At 43.2% G+C, this 21,757-nt stretch overlaps 1 protein-coding gene across 1 annotated transcript; it reads right to left on the bottom strand.

Annotated features, from left to right (window-relative positions):
* Positions 1–578: 578 nt before the first annotated feature.
* Positions 579–20,375, bottom strand: fyna (FYN proto-oncogene, Src family tyrosine kinase a). The gene is made up of 12 exons (XM_086127164.1): positions 20,119–20,375; positions 12,997–13,262; positions 10,937–11,033; positions 10,147–10,245; positions 9,889–9,992; positions 9,193–9,342; positions 8,943–9,107; positions 7,869–8,048; positions 6,608–6,684; positions 6,272–6,425; positions 5,686–5,817; positions 579–4,246 (listed from the first exon to the last, which is right to left on the bottom strand). The coding sequence occupies exons 2-12, from the start codon at positions 13,250–13,252 to the stop codon at positions 4,038–4,040; spliced, it is 1,623 nt and encodes a 540-aa protein (XP_085983290.1). The 5' UTR covers positions 13,253–13,262; positions 20,119–20,375; the 3' UTR covers positions 579–4,037.
* Positions 20,376–21,757: the final 1,382 nt, after the last annotated feature.

Raw genomic sequence — 21,757 nt, 5'->3', positions numbered from 1 at the left:
CGCCGGATTCTCGACGTGTGGGTGTGTTGCTCCCGTTGCTGCTATATGCAAATTCTCCACGCCCAAGTCCAATCAATCACGGCTCAGCAAATAGCTGAGCGTGTTGCCAAGCCAGATTGTCCAGAAAGGCTTCGATGACAATGCTTATTAAAAAAAATAATAATAATAATTCTTCATGCCGCACATCCAATTACGACCCGGTGACCGCTGTGGTGTGTTTTAGAAGTCAAATACTTTGTCTTATATGTTATCAATGACTAATGATGGCGCCATTCCATTTTTATGTTGACTTTGTATACTTAGATTTTTTTTAGGTCTTTTTTTTTAAAGGAAAACAGTTGTTATATTTAACCAATTTTTACTTTACATTTGAATTGACTGAAAAAAAAGTAATTTTTCAAAAGAATACATTGTAATAAGATAAACAAAAAAGTCAAAAATAATCTGCATTGTTGATTGTATAAGTACTACAGCACTAAAAGAAAAATAAAGGGTGTCTTTAGCGTGGCTTACTGTTTTTTTGAAAAGCAGTCTAGAGCAGTACACACATGTGTTTAATACATATTGAACACCAATAATGATTTTATAAGAATGAATCGAATTTATTAGAATAGCTTTTGTGATGATATTCCACGGACATTTCCAACATATTTGTTTGACTTTTAACGCTTTCGGGGACAGCGGTTACGACAGTGGTCAGCTTGTCATGTTCGCCGCTGACAAGGGTGCATGAAAGGGTTCAAATAAAATGATGAGTGGCACCATTTGACAAGGAAATATCTTTTTTCATGCACATGTACTAATTTTGAAAAATGATGTAATGCTTAAGCTACAATATACGTTGACGGTAAAATCTTTCGGGGCTTTTTCCACACCAAACATTTGGCTGCTCAAATGTTGCATATGTTATTTTAAAAGTCTTCTTTTAGCAATACAAACAATTCATCGATTAAAAACTACGTTCAGCCATGACAGTCAACGAAACGCTATCTGTCCTTGTTTTTGTGGCTGATGGACACGCTGTTGTTGCTGATTTGCATACAGGTTGCATTCAGTTCAGTCATTTTGGCTTTGAGTGATTGACATGAAGCCCAGAGGGGAAGAAAACGAAATGGCTGGAGCACACACACCGCTGACATTTCTGCAGCGGTTTTGCAAAAGAGGACGTAACAAAATGGTACATGGCAATTCTTTTTTTTTTTCTTCTTCTTTTGTGTGTGTTTGTGTTTAATTTCAAACCATGTACAGATCATAAGACAATAAATTATAACGACAGATACAGTAAAACAACGTAAAAGACACGCACGGGAAAGGTTGACATGGAATGCTCCCAAGCGCTGCAGGCATTGATGCTCTGAAAGGATGTAAACATGTTTGGTCTCGAACGCATGTTTGGCATTCTCTGAGTGGCAGTTAAAAAAAAAAAAAAAAAAATTATTTGCTTGTTTGCATGGCCGCTCAAGTGCTTGCATTTGCACTTTGTGGCGAGGCAGGGTGGAAGAGTTCACTAGGCAATTAGTAGAAGACATTTCCTTGCAGCAGGGTTTCCCAAACTGGCATCGGGCAATTACAGCAGGGGCGGGGTGGGTGGGGGCAATTCATTGATCATCAAGCAAGCACACCGTGTCTTTGATTCCTATGTAATTGCGGAATGCATCCAGTTTGAGGAAACCCTGCTTTTACGATAGGAGAGTCTTACTCAAGAGGAAAAAGGCAAGAACAGGTATTATAGTACATCGGAGTTCCTTGAGAAAAATGAAAAGGAGCAGTATTAGCGATACTACATGTCGCGGTCATGTTAATATTCAATGAACTTAGTAGAAAACAATACAAAGAAAACGTTGCCCCTCGAAGCGGGTTTTACTCAGCAACAAGACATTTGATAGCCATTTCTATCGTGAGTCGCCCCACAAAAGACTAAAGAAGTCATGACTGAAAAGAAACAGGAAGTCCACCCTATGGCTTGAAGCGGCCATTTTTGGGTCGTTTCCAGGAGTCCTTCTTGAATAGACTGGGTTTACAGAGTTGGAAAATTCAGTCCCAAAAGCCGTTGTCAGAGCAACGTGAAATATGGAAGGCATGTCTGGCATGAGTAGACCCATGTACAGTAAAATTGTCAAGAAGCCCTGCCGGAAAAAAAACAAAACCAACACACTGGAGTCTGCCATTTTGGCTCAAATGAGCCACTTTGGGGTCATTTTGGACATTTCTAGGGGTACTTCAAATACAAACTCCCCATCAAATTCAGCCGCCAAAGCAGATTTCAACTCTTAGCATGGAATTTGGTAGGCATGCCAGAAAAAAACCCCTCCAAAGAACCCATGCCTGAAGAGACACATGAAGTCTGCCGTTTTGGTTCAAAGTGTCCACTTCATTTTGGCTGTTTCAAGGGGGTCCCTCAAAAACAGACTTGTCTTTGAAATTTCAGCCCCTCAAGCCAGTTTGATTTCGCAATGTAAAATTTGGTCTGCATATCTATCATGAGTGGACCATCGAATTAGTTGCAAGAGACTTAAAAAAAAAAAAAAGACAAAGTCTGTGATGTTTTGGTTCAAAAGTGCCATTTCATGCTAATTGCGGCTTTTTTCGGGAAGTCCTGCAAAAATGGATAACAAAAGAGATTTTGTTGCAAATGAGAATTTTGTGCACAAAGTAGACGGAAACATCAAATTATGAGGAATTTGAGTTTGCGTCATAGGCTAAGCATGGCGACAAAATTTAATGGCTCTCCATGAAATGCAGAATTCAAAATACTCTGTGATTTCCCTCCAAATAATTGTACGTACTTATTTTTTACCTAATCATAAACCGTCTTTTTTGGAGGCCTCAACGTGTTAGAAAACATTTTACAATTTAGCCAAGCGTGATCATTCTATTGAAAGTGGTGGTAATATTTTACGTGTTTCAAACAAGACCTCCTAAAACTCATTCAGTAGTGCCGGTTGAAAGTTAAAAAAAAAGAAAGAAAAAAACCCCAGACAAACAAATTGGGTGGACACGTCAATCATAACAGGACGCACAAAAAAAAAGTTGACTTGTTTGAAGCAGCCATTATGAGCGAATTCCAGGGCTCGTACATAGACTATGTTCACACTGCAGGTTATTCCCATTTTTGGCCCATGTGAGATCTGTATCACATTTTTTTCATGTGATGTGGAGACTATAATTATGATTTATTTTTATTTTTTTCAAATCCGACCACGGCCTCCTATACGTATGTATAGGTCTACTTGCTCCGGGTGTGTTCGTCTGTCATTCTCAAATGAGCCACTATGCGCATGATTTTATTTACTTCTGTCAACGCTGTTCATCATCGTTTTGATCATCGTTTTGTTGTCGTTGTTGTTGTTGTGTTTTTGCGTGTGTGCGTGTGTGTCACTCGATGTCGCATTTGTTTTTGTAATGTGAACGAGTACACACAAAGATTGAATTGAACAAAAAAATAAATAAAATAAATAAATCCTAATTGGCCATCGTGCCCTGCAGCATGAACGTAGTCTCAGATGCACCCCTATAAGGAAATTTGCCCGAATTGAAAGCAGGAATCCTACACAGGATGGCAACATTAAATTGTCAACATCAAGGAGTCAACATTTGCGCGTCATTCGGATGATTCGACACAAAAAAAGAAGAAAAAATAAATAAAAAATGGAGGAACGTGGGCAAGCTCCTTAATTGATCTTTTCAGTCTACCTACAAGCTTTCCTACAATGCACCTTGGATTAACTGCTTCCAAAAATATCAAAAAGTAGAATGTCGAATGGAACCAACAGAAAGAAGTAAACAAGCAATTTTTGTATTTACACTACGTACAAGTTACACAGCTCACCGTCGTCTTTTTGCATCCATGGCAGGCCCATGTCCCTCCTTATAGTCATCTTGCCTTTCTGTGTGTGTGTGTGTGTGTGTGTGGTGTGCGTGTTGGTGGCTTGGAAGAGTTTGGGAGACTTTTTTTTTTTTTTTTTTAGTCACCTGGGTGCAAGAAAGAGGATAGCAGGGTATGTGGCTCCCTCTGTTGGACAGTTGGGAAAAGCCACTCAGAGATTATCCCCCGGCTGGTACTGAGGCTCGGTGGCAGTGAAGTAGTCCTCCAAAAAGGCCTGCAAGTACTCAAATGTGGGCCTCTCCTCGGGGTCTTTCTTCCAGCACTGCACCATGAGCTCGTGGAGCGATGTGGGGCAGTCCTGTGGGCACGGCATGCGGTAGCCCCGCTCCACCTGCTCCAGCACTTCGCGATTGTTCATGCCTGGACCACACGGGGAAGGGGAAGGGGGGAGATGTGATGCCTTTAGTAGTCAAATGGTGATTTCTGTACTGGTGGAAAAAGTGCATTTTGGCGCTCGGCGTCATCGTCGGAAAGAAAAACAGAAAGCGCGATCGTATTCAGACTGGAACGGATCATTGTGGTTACATATTGTTTTCTGTTCACTGTGTAATGTAGGTCAGGCACTGAAGCTTCATACAACATACAAATGGTGTATGATAGATGGCACAATGGTCCTTATGCTGAAGTGAAACTAAAAGGAGGCTTTAAAACGATCAGGATTCTGCAGCTGATCACCGATCAGCAAAAAAACAAAGAGAATGGCCAATCACAGATCTGGAGGGGGGAGAACCCCCCGCCCCCAAAAATAGAGTTTTTTTCCATCCATCCATCCATTTTCTGAACCGCTTTATCCTCACAAGGGTCGCGAGGCGTGCTGGAGCCTTTCCAAGCTGTCTTCGGGCAGTAAAAGGGACACCCTGAACCAGTTGCCAGCCAGTCGCAGGGCACACAGAGACGAACAACCATCCACGCTCACTCACACACACACACCTCGGGACAATTTGCAATGCATGTTTTTGGAATGTGGGAGGAAACCGGAGCACCCAGCGAAAACCCACACAGGCACAGGGAGAACATGCAAACTCCACACAGGGAGGCCGGAGCCGGGATCGAAACCATGACCTCTGCGCTGCGAGGTTGACGCGCTAACCACTGGACCACCCAGAGTTTTTTAAAAAAAACTAAATAACAACAAATTTCAACCTTTTAGGGACTATGACGTCTGCTCAAGTCAACGGGAGTCAGTCACTTTCTACCACCAGGAAGTAGTACTCCCATGCTTTATGTTTACAATTATGACAAGATCTTAAAGAAAGCCAAACTGTGATGTTGCCCCGATAGGACAAAACCTGCCGATTACATCACTAACCAAACTAAAGTGTGATCTCTTCAGAGACAGGAGTGAAGTACGCAGAGTTCCACATTTAATAATTCATGAAAAACTCACTCACGCGCAACACGGAAAGTGGTCCACCGTCTATTTTTAGTGTTGAACCGATTTTGGACTAGCTTGCGGCCATCTTTGGCTATTTTGTCTGTTGCAAAGGAGTACTACGAGGGCACTGAATGAGGACTGCAGGAGGACTCCGGAAAAGCAGGGAAGGGCTCGGGAGCAGGTCTCGAGCGGGACAAGAGTTACTCGAGGAGTACTGGAGAACGAATAGAAGCGCACGTGAGGATGACTCGAGGGGAACTACAAGAGCACTGGATTAGGATTAGAGCAGTGGTCCCCCCCCACCCACTCCCCCCAAAAAGTACGTTGACTATCATTTTCCCATCCTACAGAACATAACACTCACACACGACGCATGAATATGAAAAAAGAACAAAATAACAAAACAAAATCAGAGCACACGCACCTGGATAGGGCACCCGGCCTTTGGTCACAAGCTCTGTCAGCAAGATGCCGAAGGACCACACGTCGGACTTGATGGTGAACTTCCCGTACAAAGCCGCCTCGGGTGCAGTCCACTTAATTGGAAACTTTGCACCTACAAATGATTTTAAAAAAAATAAAATAAAACTGAAACATTTTAAACAAGTCAACCTAGCATTTTTTTTTTGTTGACAAAAAGTGGGACTTACAATTTCAAGGTCATGGAATAAATTTCCCCCAAAAATCATTCAAGCAGTACAACACAATACATTTTTATTCATATCCTTCAAAAAGAGGGAATGTCTTTTTTTTTCCACCCAAGTCTTGGAATCTGTTTGTTTCTTTGCCTTTCTGAGACGCAAACGTATTTTGGCGTCGTTTTGCGGCGCTGCCATGCCGCGACCGCGTGTGCATTTGTTTCCCAGACACCTCAAATGACAAAGCTCATTTGTGAAAATCCTCCAAAATGGCAACGACAGACGCTCAACACCTGAACACATCACCTCTGGACAACCATTTCCTTTTGAGAAGATGGCTGGAGTGAATCCATTTGCATCAGCGTCATCTACCTTGTCTCGCTGTGTACTCGTTGTCCTCAATGAGCCTGGCCAGACCGAAGTCAGCAATCTTACACACCAGACTGTCTCCGACCAGGATGTTGGCAGAGCGCAGGTCCCTGTGGATGTAGTTCATCCTCTCGATGTACGCCATGCCGGCTGCCACCTGGGAAGTTGATTCTGTTATTTGGTTTCATCACAATTCACAAACGCACAAAAGCCAGCGTCATTTGGTTTGGAAGTGGACTTCACGGGCAACCCTACGAATTAAAAAGCGTTTTTGTAACGTCTTGTTTTGTCAAACAGTTTGAAGAACAGCGGCGAAAAGTTTTAGCCTTGATGTCATACCTGAGCCGCCATGTCCACCAGATTCGGAAGTTTCAGGCCTCGTCCTTCTCCGTCTTTGAGGAAGTCAAGCAAACTCCCTGAAACACAGAAAGCGCAACATCATTTGTGTCTTTTGACTCTTTTAATTACTGTTAAATTGTCAATAAACACTCAGTTTTTGGGGGGGGGGGGGTTTGGGCAAGTGGAGCGAGTGGGTGTGTGCAAGGTGGGCAAGCGGTGACGAGAAAAGTCAAGGAAATATGCAGAATAGTCACATTAATTGTAAGTCTCCACTCATGTCACAACTCCAGCCAATCAATGGCTGAGTACGGGCATTACATTTTTTTTCCTTTTTTTTTTTTTTTTTTGCAAGTAGAGTGAGTTGGTGCTTGTGAGGTGTGCAAACGGTTAGGTGAGAAGTTAAGGCAATGCAACACGCAATCAGAATGCAAGTCCCAGGCTGTGTTTTTCCCTTGAACTTCTCTGAATAAACATTACGACGCTTGTGACTGCTCTCTGGATTTCCTTGACTTCTCTTCTCATTGCTTGCGTGCCTCACAAAAAACTAAACAAAAAAACCCCCCACTCACTCCACTCACAAAACTACAGTACTGGGAATAAAAAATGTAATCGGGGAGGAGTTTCAAATTGTGCGACTGGGTGTGTGTATTTTGCTTGAATTTCGCTCTTCACCACTTGCACACACCCACTCGCAAAAAGCTGTTTTGAAGAAATGATTTCGTTGGCCGAGCCGTGCCCTGTGGGAGGAGTCACAAAGCACCTGACTGGCACGTGTATTTTCCCTTGAACTTCACTCCTCGGCATTTGGCTGCCTTTCACACACACACACACACACACAAACACACACACTCGCTCCCCTTGCAAAAAGCTGCTCTGAAATGATATTTAACTTCTTGTACAAATTTTTTTTTATTTTTTTTTGAATCAGCCTGCAGCAAGCAGCACCGAGCTGCCATAAAATCAAGTCTGACGTTGCGTGGGTTTTGAGCCAAAACAACAGAACAGAAAGGGAGAAGAAAAACAAGTGACGTGAGATCCATGCTGGGATTGGTGCCACTAAAGTTACGCTTTATTGGCGACTGACGAAGCTCGGGAAGCCCGCCTGCTGTCATCGCTCTTGTCAGAGTTGGACTTGGCACATGTTCTATATCTGGACGACACCTACTGAGTGGTTCATATGCGCCCATGAATTAGGTACACGCCATGTGGGGTGGCGGGGGGGGGGGGGGGGGGTTGTAATCTCGATGCCATCCCGCAGTACCTTTATTCATGTACTCGGTGACGATGTAGATGGGCTCCTCGGAAACCACGGCATACAGCTGCACCAGCTTATCGTGCCGCAACTTCTTCATGATCTGCGCCTCCTCCAGGAAGGACTCTGGCGACATGGTGCCCGGCTTCAAGGTCTTCACCGCCACCTTGGTGGTGCCGTTCCACGTGCCTGCAAAATGCCAACAGTTACAGATTATTTGGATGCTCACTGAACACTTTCGTCCTAACTTTTCATGTTGTGAACAATTTTGTTGATATTTTAGTGTCGTTTTCATAAAACGAATCAAAAGGCTTTTATTTTTACAGTGACACCATTTTGATGAGCGTGTTTATTTCACCGTATTTTTATGATTGTGGCTGTAGCTTGCAGCGGCGTACTGCTTGACTGCAGTGGAACACGCCGAGAGCTGTTTTAAAATGCAATCGAAAGTGTCGCGTCATTAAAAAAAAGTTATACAAATGAAAGGATAATGAAAGAGAACAACGATCAAAACGAAACAGCCCAAAAATACAACATACAATAAAACAATCATAAAATGGAATAGAAATGAAGTTAAAAAAATCTTGAAATTAAACGATACATTTTTATTTTTAAATTAAAAACTGCTGAACTGGAGCTCAAATTGGTAGAACTGCACGATGTGACAGTGAGTGCGGTTTAAAAAGAACGTGCTAAAAATTTACGGCAGTTAAAATTGATTCAAATTTGCAGTGGTGTAGAATTGCATTGCATCTTATCAAAATTTTTTCCCCCGATATTTTGCCACTCGCAGGGAACCAATTAATAGGCTTCACATGATTGAGATGACCACCGATCAGCGAGCTTAAAAAGATAAAACCAATCACCGATCCGATCAGCAGATGAACCAATCTATTTAAGCAAGTTATTTTTATTTTTTTATTACTCACTGGGGATTGGGCCCACGAATAGCCAAAATTTGCATATAATTGAGGCCCACGGAAGGAATTGCATTTAAGAGTTTAATTCGATGTTATCTCATCCAACTGTATATAATAAACCATTGTTATTGTTTGTTTATTTAATTTTCTCAGGATGACTTACCCATCCAGACCTCCCCAAACTGTCCATTGCCGAGTCGCTTGATGAGCTGCAGCGACTCCCGCGGGATCTCCCACACGTCTTTGGTTTTGACGGACAGGTCGGTCAGACGGGGCATTCCCTTGTGGCAGGGCACGATCAGCCGGCAGCACAGCCCCGCCGCCCTCGCTGCGGGAGACACGAAGGAGACGCGCATCTGTGACGCCGTACGATGTGGCGTCGATCCAAACGTAGACTCTTGGCGAAAACTCACCGGAATAGTGGTGTACAAGTTGCTGGAGTGTCTCGAACTGGGCTCTGGTGGTGATGTAGTAACCGCCGCTGTCCAGTTTGCGAATCTTGTAGTGTTTGACATGGTCTCCCTTGATGTCGTCCCAGTCCTGGATGGAAAGGGAGTAAGCCCCTGGAACCGAGACCACACACAAAGTAGATGGGCATGTTTAAAAGCCACATGTGTAAGTCATTCAAGTACGGCGAAATTTGCAACATTGTCCCATAAGAAGTCGAGTGAATTCATTTGTTTCAAGCTCAAACTGTCCCCCGTTACGAAACTAAACTTCAATAACGCTAAAGCTAATGTTTAATTAAAACAGCAAGCCCTTGCATTTTCGCGGCTTGGCGTTCCCAAATTTGCAGATTTGTTTTTTTTCTTTGTCATTCCTTCAAAATTCACCTATTCGCTGTGTTTGTGGTCAGGCCAGAACAGTATTAGAGGATTGTTTTGGTTTGGTGCCAACTGGTGGCATCTTGGTGTAGAAGTGAATTGAGGAGCTCCATTTAGACAAAAGTGGTCCTCTGCCATCATTTTGTGGTATCAATATGCAATTACGGAACTGTATGTTTTGATACAATTGTGTGTGTGTGTGTGTGTGTGTTTAATTGCACTCTGAGGTCTCTGGCCATGTTGCTTTTGCCACGCATGTTTCCGGAAAAAAGTTGGCATGCGTACCTTTGGTTGTTTCGCTTTCCCGGATGAGAAAGGTGCCTCTGGCGTTGCTGTTGGACAACAGCTGTCGCTCGGCATCCTTCCGGCCCAGTTTACCAAAATACCAGCTGCGGAAAAATAAAGTGACTGTAAAGCGTCATGCCTTTCAAACATTTATCTTTCATTTCTCACGGCACATGCTGTCAGATGAAGCCTGAAATATTAATGACAAGCTCTGCGAGTGTCATATATGAAAGGGAGAAGAAAAAAAATCATACTCACTCTTCGGCTTGGATGGAGTCCACCGGAGCGACGTAATTACTGGGAATGTAACCAGTTCCACCTGTGGTAAGGGAACGGGCCTCCCACCAGTCACCCTCTCTGTAGGGAACGACGACAGACAGGAAGTGAGACGCGCTTTGGAGCCGTGCAGGTCGACTGGCAATCAATCCAAAACGCTACACATTCTTTACAAAATGTTTCAAAGTTCTTCCCAAAAGGATAACCGCACATATTTGCCCTGTTAGCTACTGTTGCGAATGTTTTACATTTCATCCAGAGTAGGCATTCATTTGCAAATACTTGTGTTGTCTCCATTTGCCCCGAGTGTGCCGGCCAGCAAATGCCAATCCTTACATTTGAGCACAAAGAACCTTGGCTTGCAATCAGCACAAATATGTGACATGACATGACTGAGAACCAAAACAAGTGGAATACTTCTAATGTGCGTTCTCATGTCTGCTACAGAGCAAAATAATAATAATAATAATTAAATTACGTGAAACATGAAGTGGATTCAAAATGGGACGATGAGCTTCATTTGTAAATAGATTTGTGATATACATTAAATGCCTCAAATCGTCCCCTCCCTTTTTTTAAAAACAAATATTTGCGTCGAAATTGTTCTCCAGCTCTGACCCGACGATGACTTGTTCTATCTTGTGACCTTCACAACTTTTTTTCCCACCCCAAATAACATTTGCCAGTGGTCTCCTCGCGTGCCATTTCCAGATTGATCATGCGATCGGAGCTCCGCCCTCAAGTGCTGTCCCGCAGATGTTTTCAAGCTTACGTGCTGTTGAGGATCTGGAACCTCTCCCCTTTCCTGAAGCTGAGGTCATCGTCGGTCCGGGCTTCGTAATCGTACAGAGCCACGAACAGCGTCACCCCTGCAAGCAGAACCAAGCCGCATCGCTAAGGGACTGATTTTGCAGATGGACTTCATCTTATGCGCCAGGTTGGAGTCAATGTCGATTTGTTTTTGGGCCTGTGGATGTCATTACTGGGAGAGGATGAGAAGGGTGGTCAGGGTTCAGTCTGCTGCCACCTCGGCAGGGCTCGTAATAAGTCTGGCCTTGGCATGCTCGGCTTTTTCTTGTGGTTTCCATCATTGGGTCAGTCCGTATGCTGAACATATGCGGCACTGAAATGTCAATGCCTCCTGCACTTTTTTCCCCCTCCCTTTTCATCTCATTTGGTGCTTTATTTCACAAACGACACGCGGCTTCTGATCTTTAGTGTTATTGTTTCCTTTTATCCCGCGCTATGGCCGTATTATGTTTTTGTCATTGAATCAGCAGGTCTGGAATCTGGAAGGAACTACCGACAGAATGTCATCTGGTTGCAATCGCCATCACTCAAGGCCAATAACACGAGCGGTGGCGTTTTTTTTTCTTTCCCGAAGGGCAGTGCCCCCACCGGATGCGGCGGACGGTGCGACGGTGACTTTTTCAGACAGAGTAAGGATTCAGTTCAATCAAATTGTTGATGCCAGAGAAAAAGTGCGTTGACTTCAAAGTCAGAGCTGGTGTTAATTTATGCACCCGTATACACGTAACGCAACACGCGCTTGTGTCGTGTCTCTGCTTACTCGTCCTCAGATGTGCTTGACAGAGCTCCAGGGATCATTTGGGTCACGCTGTTTTCCATTAACTCGCAACTAGCGGACATCCATCTTGCGCTGGCTCGATGAATCTATTAGGAGTGGCGGGTAATGGCAAAACAAAATGTTTCGGAGGTGACGGGCTTCGTTTCGGCTCATTCGTTAATCCAGAAAAGTAGGGCAGACTTTCTGCAAGCTGGCACTCAAACGGTTAACGTGGTTTGCAATGTGCCACTATAAGTAGGACTTGCTGACGAGTGGCATTTTATTTCGGTTTAGTAAAGTCAACATTTTTTTTTTTGCTTGACGCTCCTCTGCCAAAGAGACTTCTTCTGGCTTTTAGGAAGTGGTGGAAGCAGGTATAAATAGTAAACTCGGGCCACCATTTTGGTTTACAGAGACGACACTCTGACATGGGTTTGACTCCTGCACTTGGCGTAGAGCTCACGGTTTGGCTTGATGGATTTATGCAAAAGCACAAGCACTTTCAGACAGATTTTTTTTCAAATGCGTTTTTAGCACATTAAAACTCATTCAGTACCAGCCAATTCTAGACCAAGTCTGAAAATACGTTGAAAAACGTCTTTGGGAGTGAATGAGTTAAAGTTGTGCCCAGTGATGTCTTTCTCACAAGGTGACCAGCTGAATTTAGTGACTCAACTACAGAGAGTACCAGGCCTGTATTTAAAAAAGGCATCAATTATTTTTACAAACGCTTGCATAAGGTCAAGATGCTGCTGTCGATTGATTGTTTACGTCCGCGTTTCGCTTATTCGTAGAGCAGTCTAAAATAGCTTTAACGATATTCCGATTACGTTACATCAGTGGATATTGCAGTCCAGCCCAGTGGGAATTTGCCAGGACGTGTAGATTACTCACTCGGGGCCTGGTCCTATACGGCCCCCTAGTGGCACCGATGATTTTTTTTTCTCTTTTCACTGATAATGAGGTTTCAGAGCAAGTTCTGTGACTCGTTTGTGGCCGAGAAAAAATTGGATATTTACGATGACCATCACACCATGTGCCTTGTTTTTTGCAACGGTTGAACGGTTTCTGAGCTTCATCACCAAGCCCTCTTGTATTATCACAACAGCTTTCAGGCCTTCCAGGCAGCGCCTCTCAACACATTTTCACAAGCATTTTTAATTGCGGCAATAACACAGAGTACAAACGCTCATGGAAGCCGAATCTAAATGAAAACAGCTGTCAAAGCCCCTCCGGGTGTGTTTTTTCTACGGATGAAATCTCACCTGTTCCTCCGCGGGAGCGCAGCGTGCCGGACTGCGAGGACGTGTGCACGCCTCCGAAGACGGTGACCCCCTGCGTAGCTCCGCCTCCGCCGTGGAAGTTGTTGTAATTGGGGATGCTGGTGACCCCGAAGCTGGGGGGGTAGTGCTGCGGCGTGGGGTCGGCGCCATAACGGTGGCCCGGGTGGTGCGAGAGGCTGGCGTCGCGCTCGTCGGTGAGTTTTGCTGCGTCTTTATCCTTACATTGGACGCAGCCCATTCTCTAGGTTCTGAGGAGGCGACGCACGTGAAATTAGGAATGAGTAGGGCGGCGGCGGGGGGTTGGGGGTGGGGGTGGTGGGGGTTGAGTATAGCTGGCAACGCCAGTTGGGAAATTATGATTCAATGTTCCATTATTTCAGCGGCTTCCTTGGAGGCTCAGAACTCGTCGTCGGAACAATCTTTCAATTAAGCTGAAATTAAACACCATACTTTAAGCTGCACAACTAATTATACAGTAGAACATAATGTGGTGGAGCTGTACTGAATCATCTTTTCTTCATGCACTGACACTGACTTTCTACAAATGTCCTGACTTTCGGCCCCGTCATTCAGTTTTGTTATGTTTTTTCTATTGTGCAAGTTGGCAATTATCAATCTACAAATTCACCAATGTGTATTTTCGTGAAAAAAAACAAAAACAGCCAAACCCCTAAAGATACCACAGTAGCACAATAAAATGTGCCAGTCAAAGACATGGACCTGTGTTGCCTTTGAAATGGCAGAATCTTGTCAGGCCTCTCATTAGTGTCACCAAGCTGTAATGTGCCCGACCAATCGTTGTACGTTTTGAGAAACCACGCCCTTAAGGGCTTTTTACAAGCTGTACTTTATTTTTCGAGCAGCACAGCCACACTCGCCGGAAGACTTTTACCCCGCCATTGCATTTACAAGTTTGGCGTGCCATTTGCTTTTGTTATCCTTTCGCTCGCAGTCACACGCGTCCGTTGCTCACACACGCTTCGGTCTCGTTAGACCGTCAGAGAACGCACAACCTCTCATGATGTGATATTTACTTGCGTATTGAAGGGACGGAATGGCAGACCGGTGAAATTTACTGACAGAAGCGATGACGGGAACGCAGTTCAAACAACATGGCCGACTGACTGACTGTCGATTACAGTTACCCGGGCCACTGACGGATATGATGAATGACGGACCGGCGAATGAGCCTGTTTGCTTATTTGCCGCCCTCCCAAAGAAAGAACCATTCCTTCCCGAAAGGCTCATATAAGACACTCAAAAACGCCGAAGATGGCAGACAGCTTATTTGTCTTTCATCAACATTAGCAGCTTGTTGAACTGGGCAATGGCTAATTGTTTCTAGTTACTCAGGATGGCGACACGCCAACAGGAGCAATCTTTTGCTCAAGACTCCATTGTCGATCCATGGTAACGTCTCTTGTGTCAAGACGTGCTCACCTCGTGACAACTATCTTGAGAGAAAGTGTTTCAAATTCTTCATGTTGAACTCATCCATCGAGAAAATAGTTTCCAGTACAGTAACGGGGATGACAGTGGCGCTCCGACATGCCAGTTACGAGCCAAAAGAAACACAGTTTGTGACTGAATTCCTTCAGCCCTGTTTAGCATTTACAAGCGAAAACAGCCCAAAATGCCCCCTTGGCCTTGTTCCACACTCATTCGGGGGGGGGGGGGGGGGGCTGCGCAAGGGGAATGAACACTGAATCAGAAAAGAGGGTGTAACGACAGATCTCAGAATGCAATACCATCGATATGGAATAACAAAGATGTTCTTGAAATAAAATAGAGGCAAGCGGCCACCAGAGCGTTAACGTCCCCAAATCCCATTCGGCAATCGAGTCCCGTTTGTACACATACGCTGTCTTTCTGGTGATTTGGCCGCGCATACGAATCACGTCTGTGTGGGCATGTGACTGCAGTGAATGTGTCTCACAGTCGTGCGCGGCGTCTTTTGGACAGTTTCCTTAGAGCGGATGAACAGATTTATGGGCGCGCCTTTGAAAGCAACAGGCTGATTTTGCACATTTCCACTTGTTAATATAATCAAAAGTCGCAGCTGACAAATTATACCTCGGGAGTCAGTTACACACATGACGCTACCATCAATAACCACATGTCAAGACGAAAGCCCGGATTACATGTTTTGTTTTTTTGTTTTTTGTGCATGGCAGAGAAACAGTACGTCATGACAACCACAACCCCCTCCCCGCTCTAAGAAAAACAGATGATAGCATTGTAGCTGAACACGTCACGCTATTCTAATGCCTCCGAGGAGTCCAAGTTCTTGTGACAAGTGGCCCGGGTCCAATTTTTATCCTGACCCACATTGTCGGGAAGCCTCTCAGCCTAAGACACAGGCAGAAAGAAAACTTCACATGGTGCTCGATCATTCTCAAGATGGAGGTTGAAAATGGGGCTTTGGTCTCATTTACACCAGCAGTCCCCAACCTCTGTTCATGTCATGGTTGACTGGTTGGCACGACTGCCTCACAGTGCGGAGGTCATGGGTTCGATTCTGGCTCCGACCTTCCCTGTGTGGAGTTTTTCTCCAGGCAACAAATACAACTGAGATGATTAAAAACACTGAAATCGCCGAACCTCCAAGATCATTTAGGTCACGAGTGTCAAACTCAAGGCCCGGGGGCCAGATCTGGTCCGCCATATGATTCTATGTGGCCCGTGAAAGCAAATCAAAAATGGTAACTTTCATGATGCTTGCTAAAATCGCTACCAAAATTTGAAATTCTCATTTGTAAGACTATAATCATTTTCTTGTTACCAAACCCCTTATTTCAATAACTTAAACAATGGATGAATAAACATTTATTCTTGACTTCTTTATATGGTTTCAGTCATTACGGCGCTGCAAGGAAAACGGTAACTAAAATGTGGCCCGCGACAAAAATGAGCTTAACACCCCTGATTTAGGTTGTACGCAAACTCTTTCTCTGCTGGGTGAGAAGTTTTTTTTTTGTCGAACATGCTTTAAAAAAAGTTTCCAAATAATGCCCCCTTCAAAGACATCATCCTGAAATTAATTGAAGTGGGGCATAGAAGAAAACGCAAGCACAGTCTGACAAATGTATTTATTATATCCGAGCAGAGGCCGCACTCATGGCATGACATGGTGGGGGAAAAAAGCTTGAAAGACATTTTGGTGATAATGAGCTTTTAACAAAAGTAATAACATGTGATGTGATTTTGGATGCAGGGCCTCAAAAGACGGCAGTTGATCATTCTAAACTGGAAATTAATTCACTGAAACAAAAGCCTTCATTTCGGCATGAGCGCACATACACGCACAGTGCTGGGAGTCGGAATGAGATACAAGTCCATTTATAGTAAAGCTGTGAGATCGATATAATAAATTAAAAGGCGAGTCATGTCAGGGTCACGCAGTGTGTCAAATCCAGTGCAAGATACAGTGAAACTATTTTGATAATAGCGTGGAATAATGTTGACGTGCACTGCTAATCTCATTACTTTTGCACTTTTGCATGGCTGCTATTAGCATACCGCACAAACCATGCATTTTATGACGTTGTTAATGTCTTACTGTCTGCAGGCCACTGAGACTAATATGTTTAACATTGCCACAACATCCCAAAAAAAAAAAAAAAAATTCCATTGGCCCTGGCAGAGGTGCAAAGATTATGCTTTGTGTTGAAAAGGTTCACATTACTTACATCTTGTCTTTCTTGTAAATTGAGAAGTGTTGCGGCATTCATGGAAATACAGATGTAAGATGCCAAAAGAGAACGTGCACAAAACCGCATTTTTCCAATATGCCATTGAAAAACCAAGCTGGGGATCATCCAAAATGAGTCAAATAAGTGGATAATAGCGTGTGCTCGCAGTAAGCCTTGACTAACTAGTTCAATTCAATTCGTTACTTGTAGATTTGAAATTGCATTCTTTTTTTCCCCAGATTTTTCCGAAAGAAAAATGGCAATGTATTGTATTTAAAAAACAAAGTATACCAGAATACAAAATGATGAAGCGTAATTACTGTACTTTGGGATAATCTGGAAGAAACAACAACTGCGCGACTGAGCTGTGTTGCTTTTGGCGGGGAGTGGCCTAATGAGTGACAACAGGACAATCGCCCATTAGTATCTGTGAGGCTACACGGAAAACCCCCTGTGTTGATCTCAGTTTTTCTCTATTTTAGCAAGTTATGCATTTAAATAAAACACCAAGAGAAAATATTTACAATCTCTGAAAACAACAACAAAAAAACCCTTGCATAAAAAAGTTGTGGTCTTCATAAACTGCGTCATCATAAAGTTATTTTGCAATCGTCCGCTTGAAGCGTAGGGGTCCCTTTGCGCTCACATGACTGGGGTCACACTTCCCACAACCCTTCTTCCACTGACGTCACACGTGACCTTATTCAACCGCGCAATGCAAGACTAAAATGTGACCGTCACTTCTCGGGCCACGTGTTGACCGGACTCCACAATCTCCCACTATATGGCGGCACCACCCCACCGAATCGTTACAATATTTGCTTGTGTCAGACAAGCGACTTCATTCAGTGTATTAACAAGAAGACAATGGCTGCATTTCACCAGGCTACAAGATTAGCCGGACAATGCCGGGCAGTGTTGCTCTTGCAAAGTGATTGCCATGAAAAGACCCAGTTATAAAAAAAATTAATTCACAGCTGAGCCTCGCACAAAGTGGATGTGTGGTATCGAGCCCAACTGTGCTTCTTAACAAAGTGAGTGTGAAACTTGTGACCCACAATACCACCATAAAGACCAACATTAAAATACAGTAGTAGTAATGGGGTCGACAAAAATGATTGCGCTTAATGGGAAAAAAAACACAGTAATGACGCACAAACACAGGCAGATATACAGTTCATCTCAACTCCTCTCAGCTCGTTAATACAGCACTAGTATGGGCCATTCGTGACAAAGGATAAAGAATATAAGACTACTGTTATATTATCTATTGGTGGGTCGCTGCAAAATTTGTGTTCAATCCAATGTGTAAAGCGTTACAGCCCTGGAAAATAGATGCCAGTTAGCATTACCATGAAGTGTCATTCTCTTTGTTTTATTTTGATGTTATTTCACACATATCTTCATCTGAGATTGGAAATTAACAACTTGGAATTGAGCCCCACCACAAATCGCAAAAAAAGAAAAGAATTGAAACTTGTTTCCACAACTTTTGCCAGTGGAAGAGGGCAACGGTTCTTGCAGCAATACATTGGAAATAATGATGTGCTGCGCTTCGGACAATGATTATGCGGCAGAAGAATTAAGGAATGACTTTCAGAAAGTCCAAATGGGTCTCACATTGACACTGTATGATCGGGATTGGCGTAGTAATCAACTAAATTGTTCCGAATTCCGTCAACTGTGTCGAATTGATTGGTGAGCAGTTCTGTTTTGTTTGATATAATCTTTTCAAGGCATTTTTTTTCTCTCAAAACTTCATCCATGACAGCGACACAAAAAACCCCCAAAGACAAACAGACGCCCATTGTGACTTTGATAACAACAAGTCCTTCTGCCAGTCAAGCTCCTTTCAGTCGATTTCTTTTGCTCTTTCAGCCACACAAATAAGCCATGCTCATACGAGACATGCTCAGCTCAAGCTCTGACGTCCGTGCTCATTAAGGTGATAGTGTAACATGAAGTGCTTTTGGTGCTAATCCATCCAACTGTCTATTTTCTCGAGCACTTGTTCTCATTACGGTGGCAGGGCAACTGGAATCTCTCTCAGGGGTTTTTGGGTAAGAAGCACCCTGAACTGATCGCCAGCATATCAAAGGGCACAAAAAAAAGTATTCACACTCTCACACTTGTGGACAATTTGGTTTTCAAGCTGGCAAACATGTAGCATGTTTTGGGATGATGGGAACCCACACAAATAAGAGGGACGGGCATGCAAACTCCCCACAGGACGGTTAATACTTGATGATACTTTCTACTCCTGACGTTCTCAAAATAGACTTGTTGCCGTATTCAACTTCTGTTGATGATGTAAAAAAATATGCAAGTAGAGAGAGAGAACGTAGCGGGAAAATCAAGATATTCCCCTTCCATTGCCTTATGTAAGAGAATTGCTCAACGTCATTTACCGGAATAATTGATTCATTCTGATAACCACGAGATTCTGGCATTCAAAAATACTCCATCTGATCTGAAAAAAACAAACAAACATACAGAGTCATGGAGCACTTGTGCAGTTTATAACTGCCTATAGATGCCACTAGATGGGGGTAAGGCACTACTTTTACATTAGACAGGGCTTTGGCTTGCACACAAAGATCGTGGTCACGTGAGTTTTTCAGTGACTAATGGAGGACGGGTTCCAAAAATCAAATCTGCGAATAGCGTTTCACCAATGTGAGAAAGGAACAATGTAATTGACAGTAGAATTCTCTGATTGGGCGATGACTAGTCCAGTTTGTAACCTGCCTCTTGCACAAAATCAACTGGGATAGGATCTTGTGGGTCACCCTTCGCTTGAATGAGGACAAGTGGTACTGAAAATGGATCGATGGATAAATGGGTGGATGAAGCCTGTACTTTTTATCTGGACTTACATAAAGGAAAGGAATCAGTACTCGTACTTTACAAACTGTACTTCTACTGAAAGTGTGTAGTTTGTCCACCTCTCCTGCTCCGCTATGTTTATGACTGCATGCACGTTGCTCCGTCTATCCAGTCACCCCCTCCTTCCTCATCATCATCAGTGTTTTGATTCCAGTGTAAAATGGACGTGTCGCCTTTGCACACACTTGACACACATAACCCGATTAAGGGGCAGCTTCGATTGGCAATGGGGGGCAATTATTTGCGGCTAAATCAACAGGAGGCTGTCTGCGGGGGCCTTGTTGTGTGCTGTCGGTGCGGTCGGCGCGGCTCTGACTGCAGTGCATCCCCATCCCAGCTGCTGCAACGCTAGAGCCCCACCATCTACGGAAATCCCACTGCAAAAACATCATCACCTCGCGCTAATAGATCTTTATATATGTAGCCTATGTGTCTCCCATTTAAAGAAAACAAACAAAAACCAAACGGCAGTGCAAGCAATTGAAATGCAACTCGTGAGTGGGAAAATTAAACGAAACGTGCTTACCGGAGAGGAGGTGGGAGGTGTCGGGAGGGGTTATTTAAAACTAATCCATCGGAGTTTCCAGCCGGTGACGATTCGGCTACCTCCCTCTGATATATATTTATATAGAGAGTTGTTTTTTCTTTCTCCAAGGGGCAGGATAACACAGAGAAAGGAGATATGGAAAGAGAGGGAGAGAGAGAATAGCGGTTCCCGTCCCTGCCGTCTCGGGAGCTCTTGGAGCTGCCGTGCTTACATACGTCCGTGACGAAAGCGGGGAGTGGACGTCAAGATATCTGTAATGACAAATACCTTATCCGGTTTTACCATTTCAAAATAAAATTAGGACGAGCAACAGAGATAGCATTTCGTGGTTGAAAGTAGCTCAATTTCGGCTTTAAAAAACACAACAATATTACCAATACTATTCGAAAATTGGACAAAATATTAAGCGAAAATGGACACAACTAAGTTCATGTTTAAGGTCTGAAAAGAACTCGCGTGACGAGCTGTGCTTTTACTTTAAAAACAGCTCAGTCTACAGTTGGCTAGCGTAAATTGTGCTTTGGAGTGTAGGTTTTGACCGACAGTAAATTCGGGCAATCGAGTGCTACAAAGGGAAGCAAATCCCTCCTTCCGTTCTTTCCCTTCCCCTCCTCTCCCCTGGTTTGTGGTGACTGAATGCACGACTGTTTGTGTTTTATGTGTTGTGTCGTATTATTTTGTTATTTTATGTTAACTGTTCTTTTGATGGCAGCGCGGGCACCCGCAGCGGCTGCTCTTGTTGTCTTGTCTGGTTAATGGGAAGAAATTTCACATACAGCGCATTTGACAATAAAGTTGTACTTGACTTGACTTGAATCCTGGGTGAAGTTGGCAAATGGTCTGTTCTAGTTGATTTATTTATTCAGTCATTGATTCATTCAATCATTCAATTCATTTGAATAGCTGCTGTTTTGTGTTTAGAAGGTTTGGATGATATTTAAAGGAACCCCGACTGTAATAGCATGCTTGTTTTATACAATTTATTTAGTTGCTAGCAACGTCATAATCACACCAAAATTTCCAAAATACTTTCCATTTTAAAACATTTTGTAGAAACTTTATTTACCTCTACATCACCATTGTTGTCGGCATCGGAATACATTCTGAGTAGTATGTAACATGGTTGCGTGGCCATGATGATGCAATTTCTTTAACTATGGGAATGTTTATAAGGTTTACATTAATAAATATAAATGCATAGAGTATATTATTAGTGCGTCACTATCAACATTATACGTAGTATGATGATTCTCTCCATGACGGCACTTTATCCATAGTCTTAGTTTTGCCCGTGCCTTTGATTTAGGTCTTCATAACATTTCAAAATATATTTTAAAGATATTTTAGAAACCTCTTTTTATTTCTTTACTTTGCTTTTAAATTAAAAAAAGTTTTCTTTAAATGTGTTTAAATGGTGTCACTGTACGTTCTGGTCATTTTTGTAAGCTATGTTCGTTTTCCATATTTTGCTTGTGAATGTCGTAAGCTGTTACAATTTATATGTATTTATTTCACCTTTATATTTGAAGAAACATCTTTAATTTAGGTTGTTAAATGTGCATTGACTGATTCTATAAAGCATCTTTTTGGATGAATGAAGAAAGTAGTCATATAAATC

This window comes from Hippocampus guttulatus, chromosome 13, assembly GCF_054856545.1.
Source record: "Hippocampus guttulatus isolate MCC_2025c chromosome 13, RoL_Hgut_1.0, whole genome shotgun sequence".
NCBI lineage: Eukaryota > Metazoa > Chordata > Actinopteri > Syngnathiformes > Syngnathidae > Hippocampus > Hippocampus guttulatus.
Note: the sequence above shows the minus strand (reverse complement) of the source record. Positions and strands in the feature narration are given on the sequence as shown.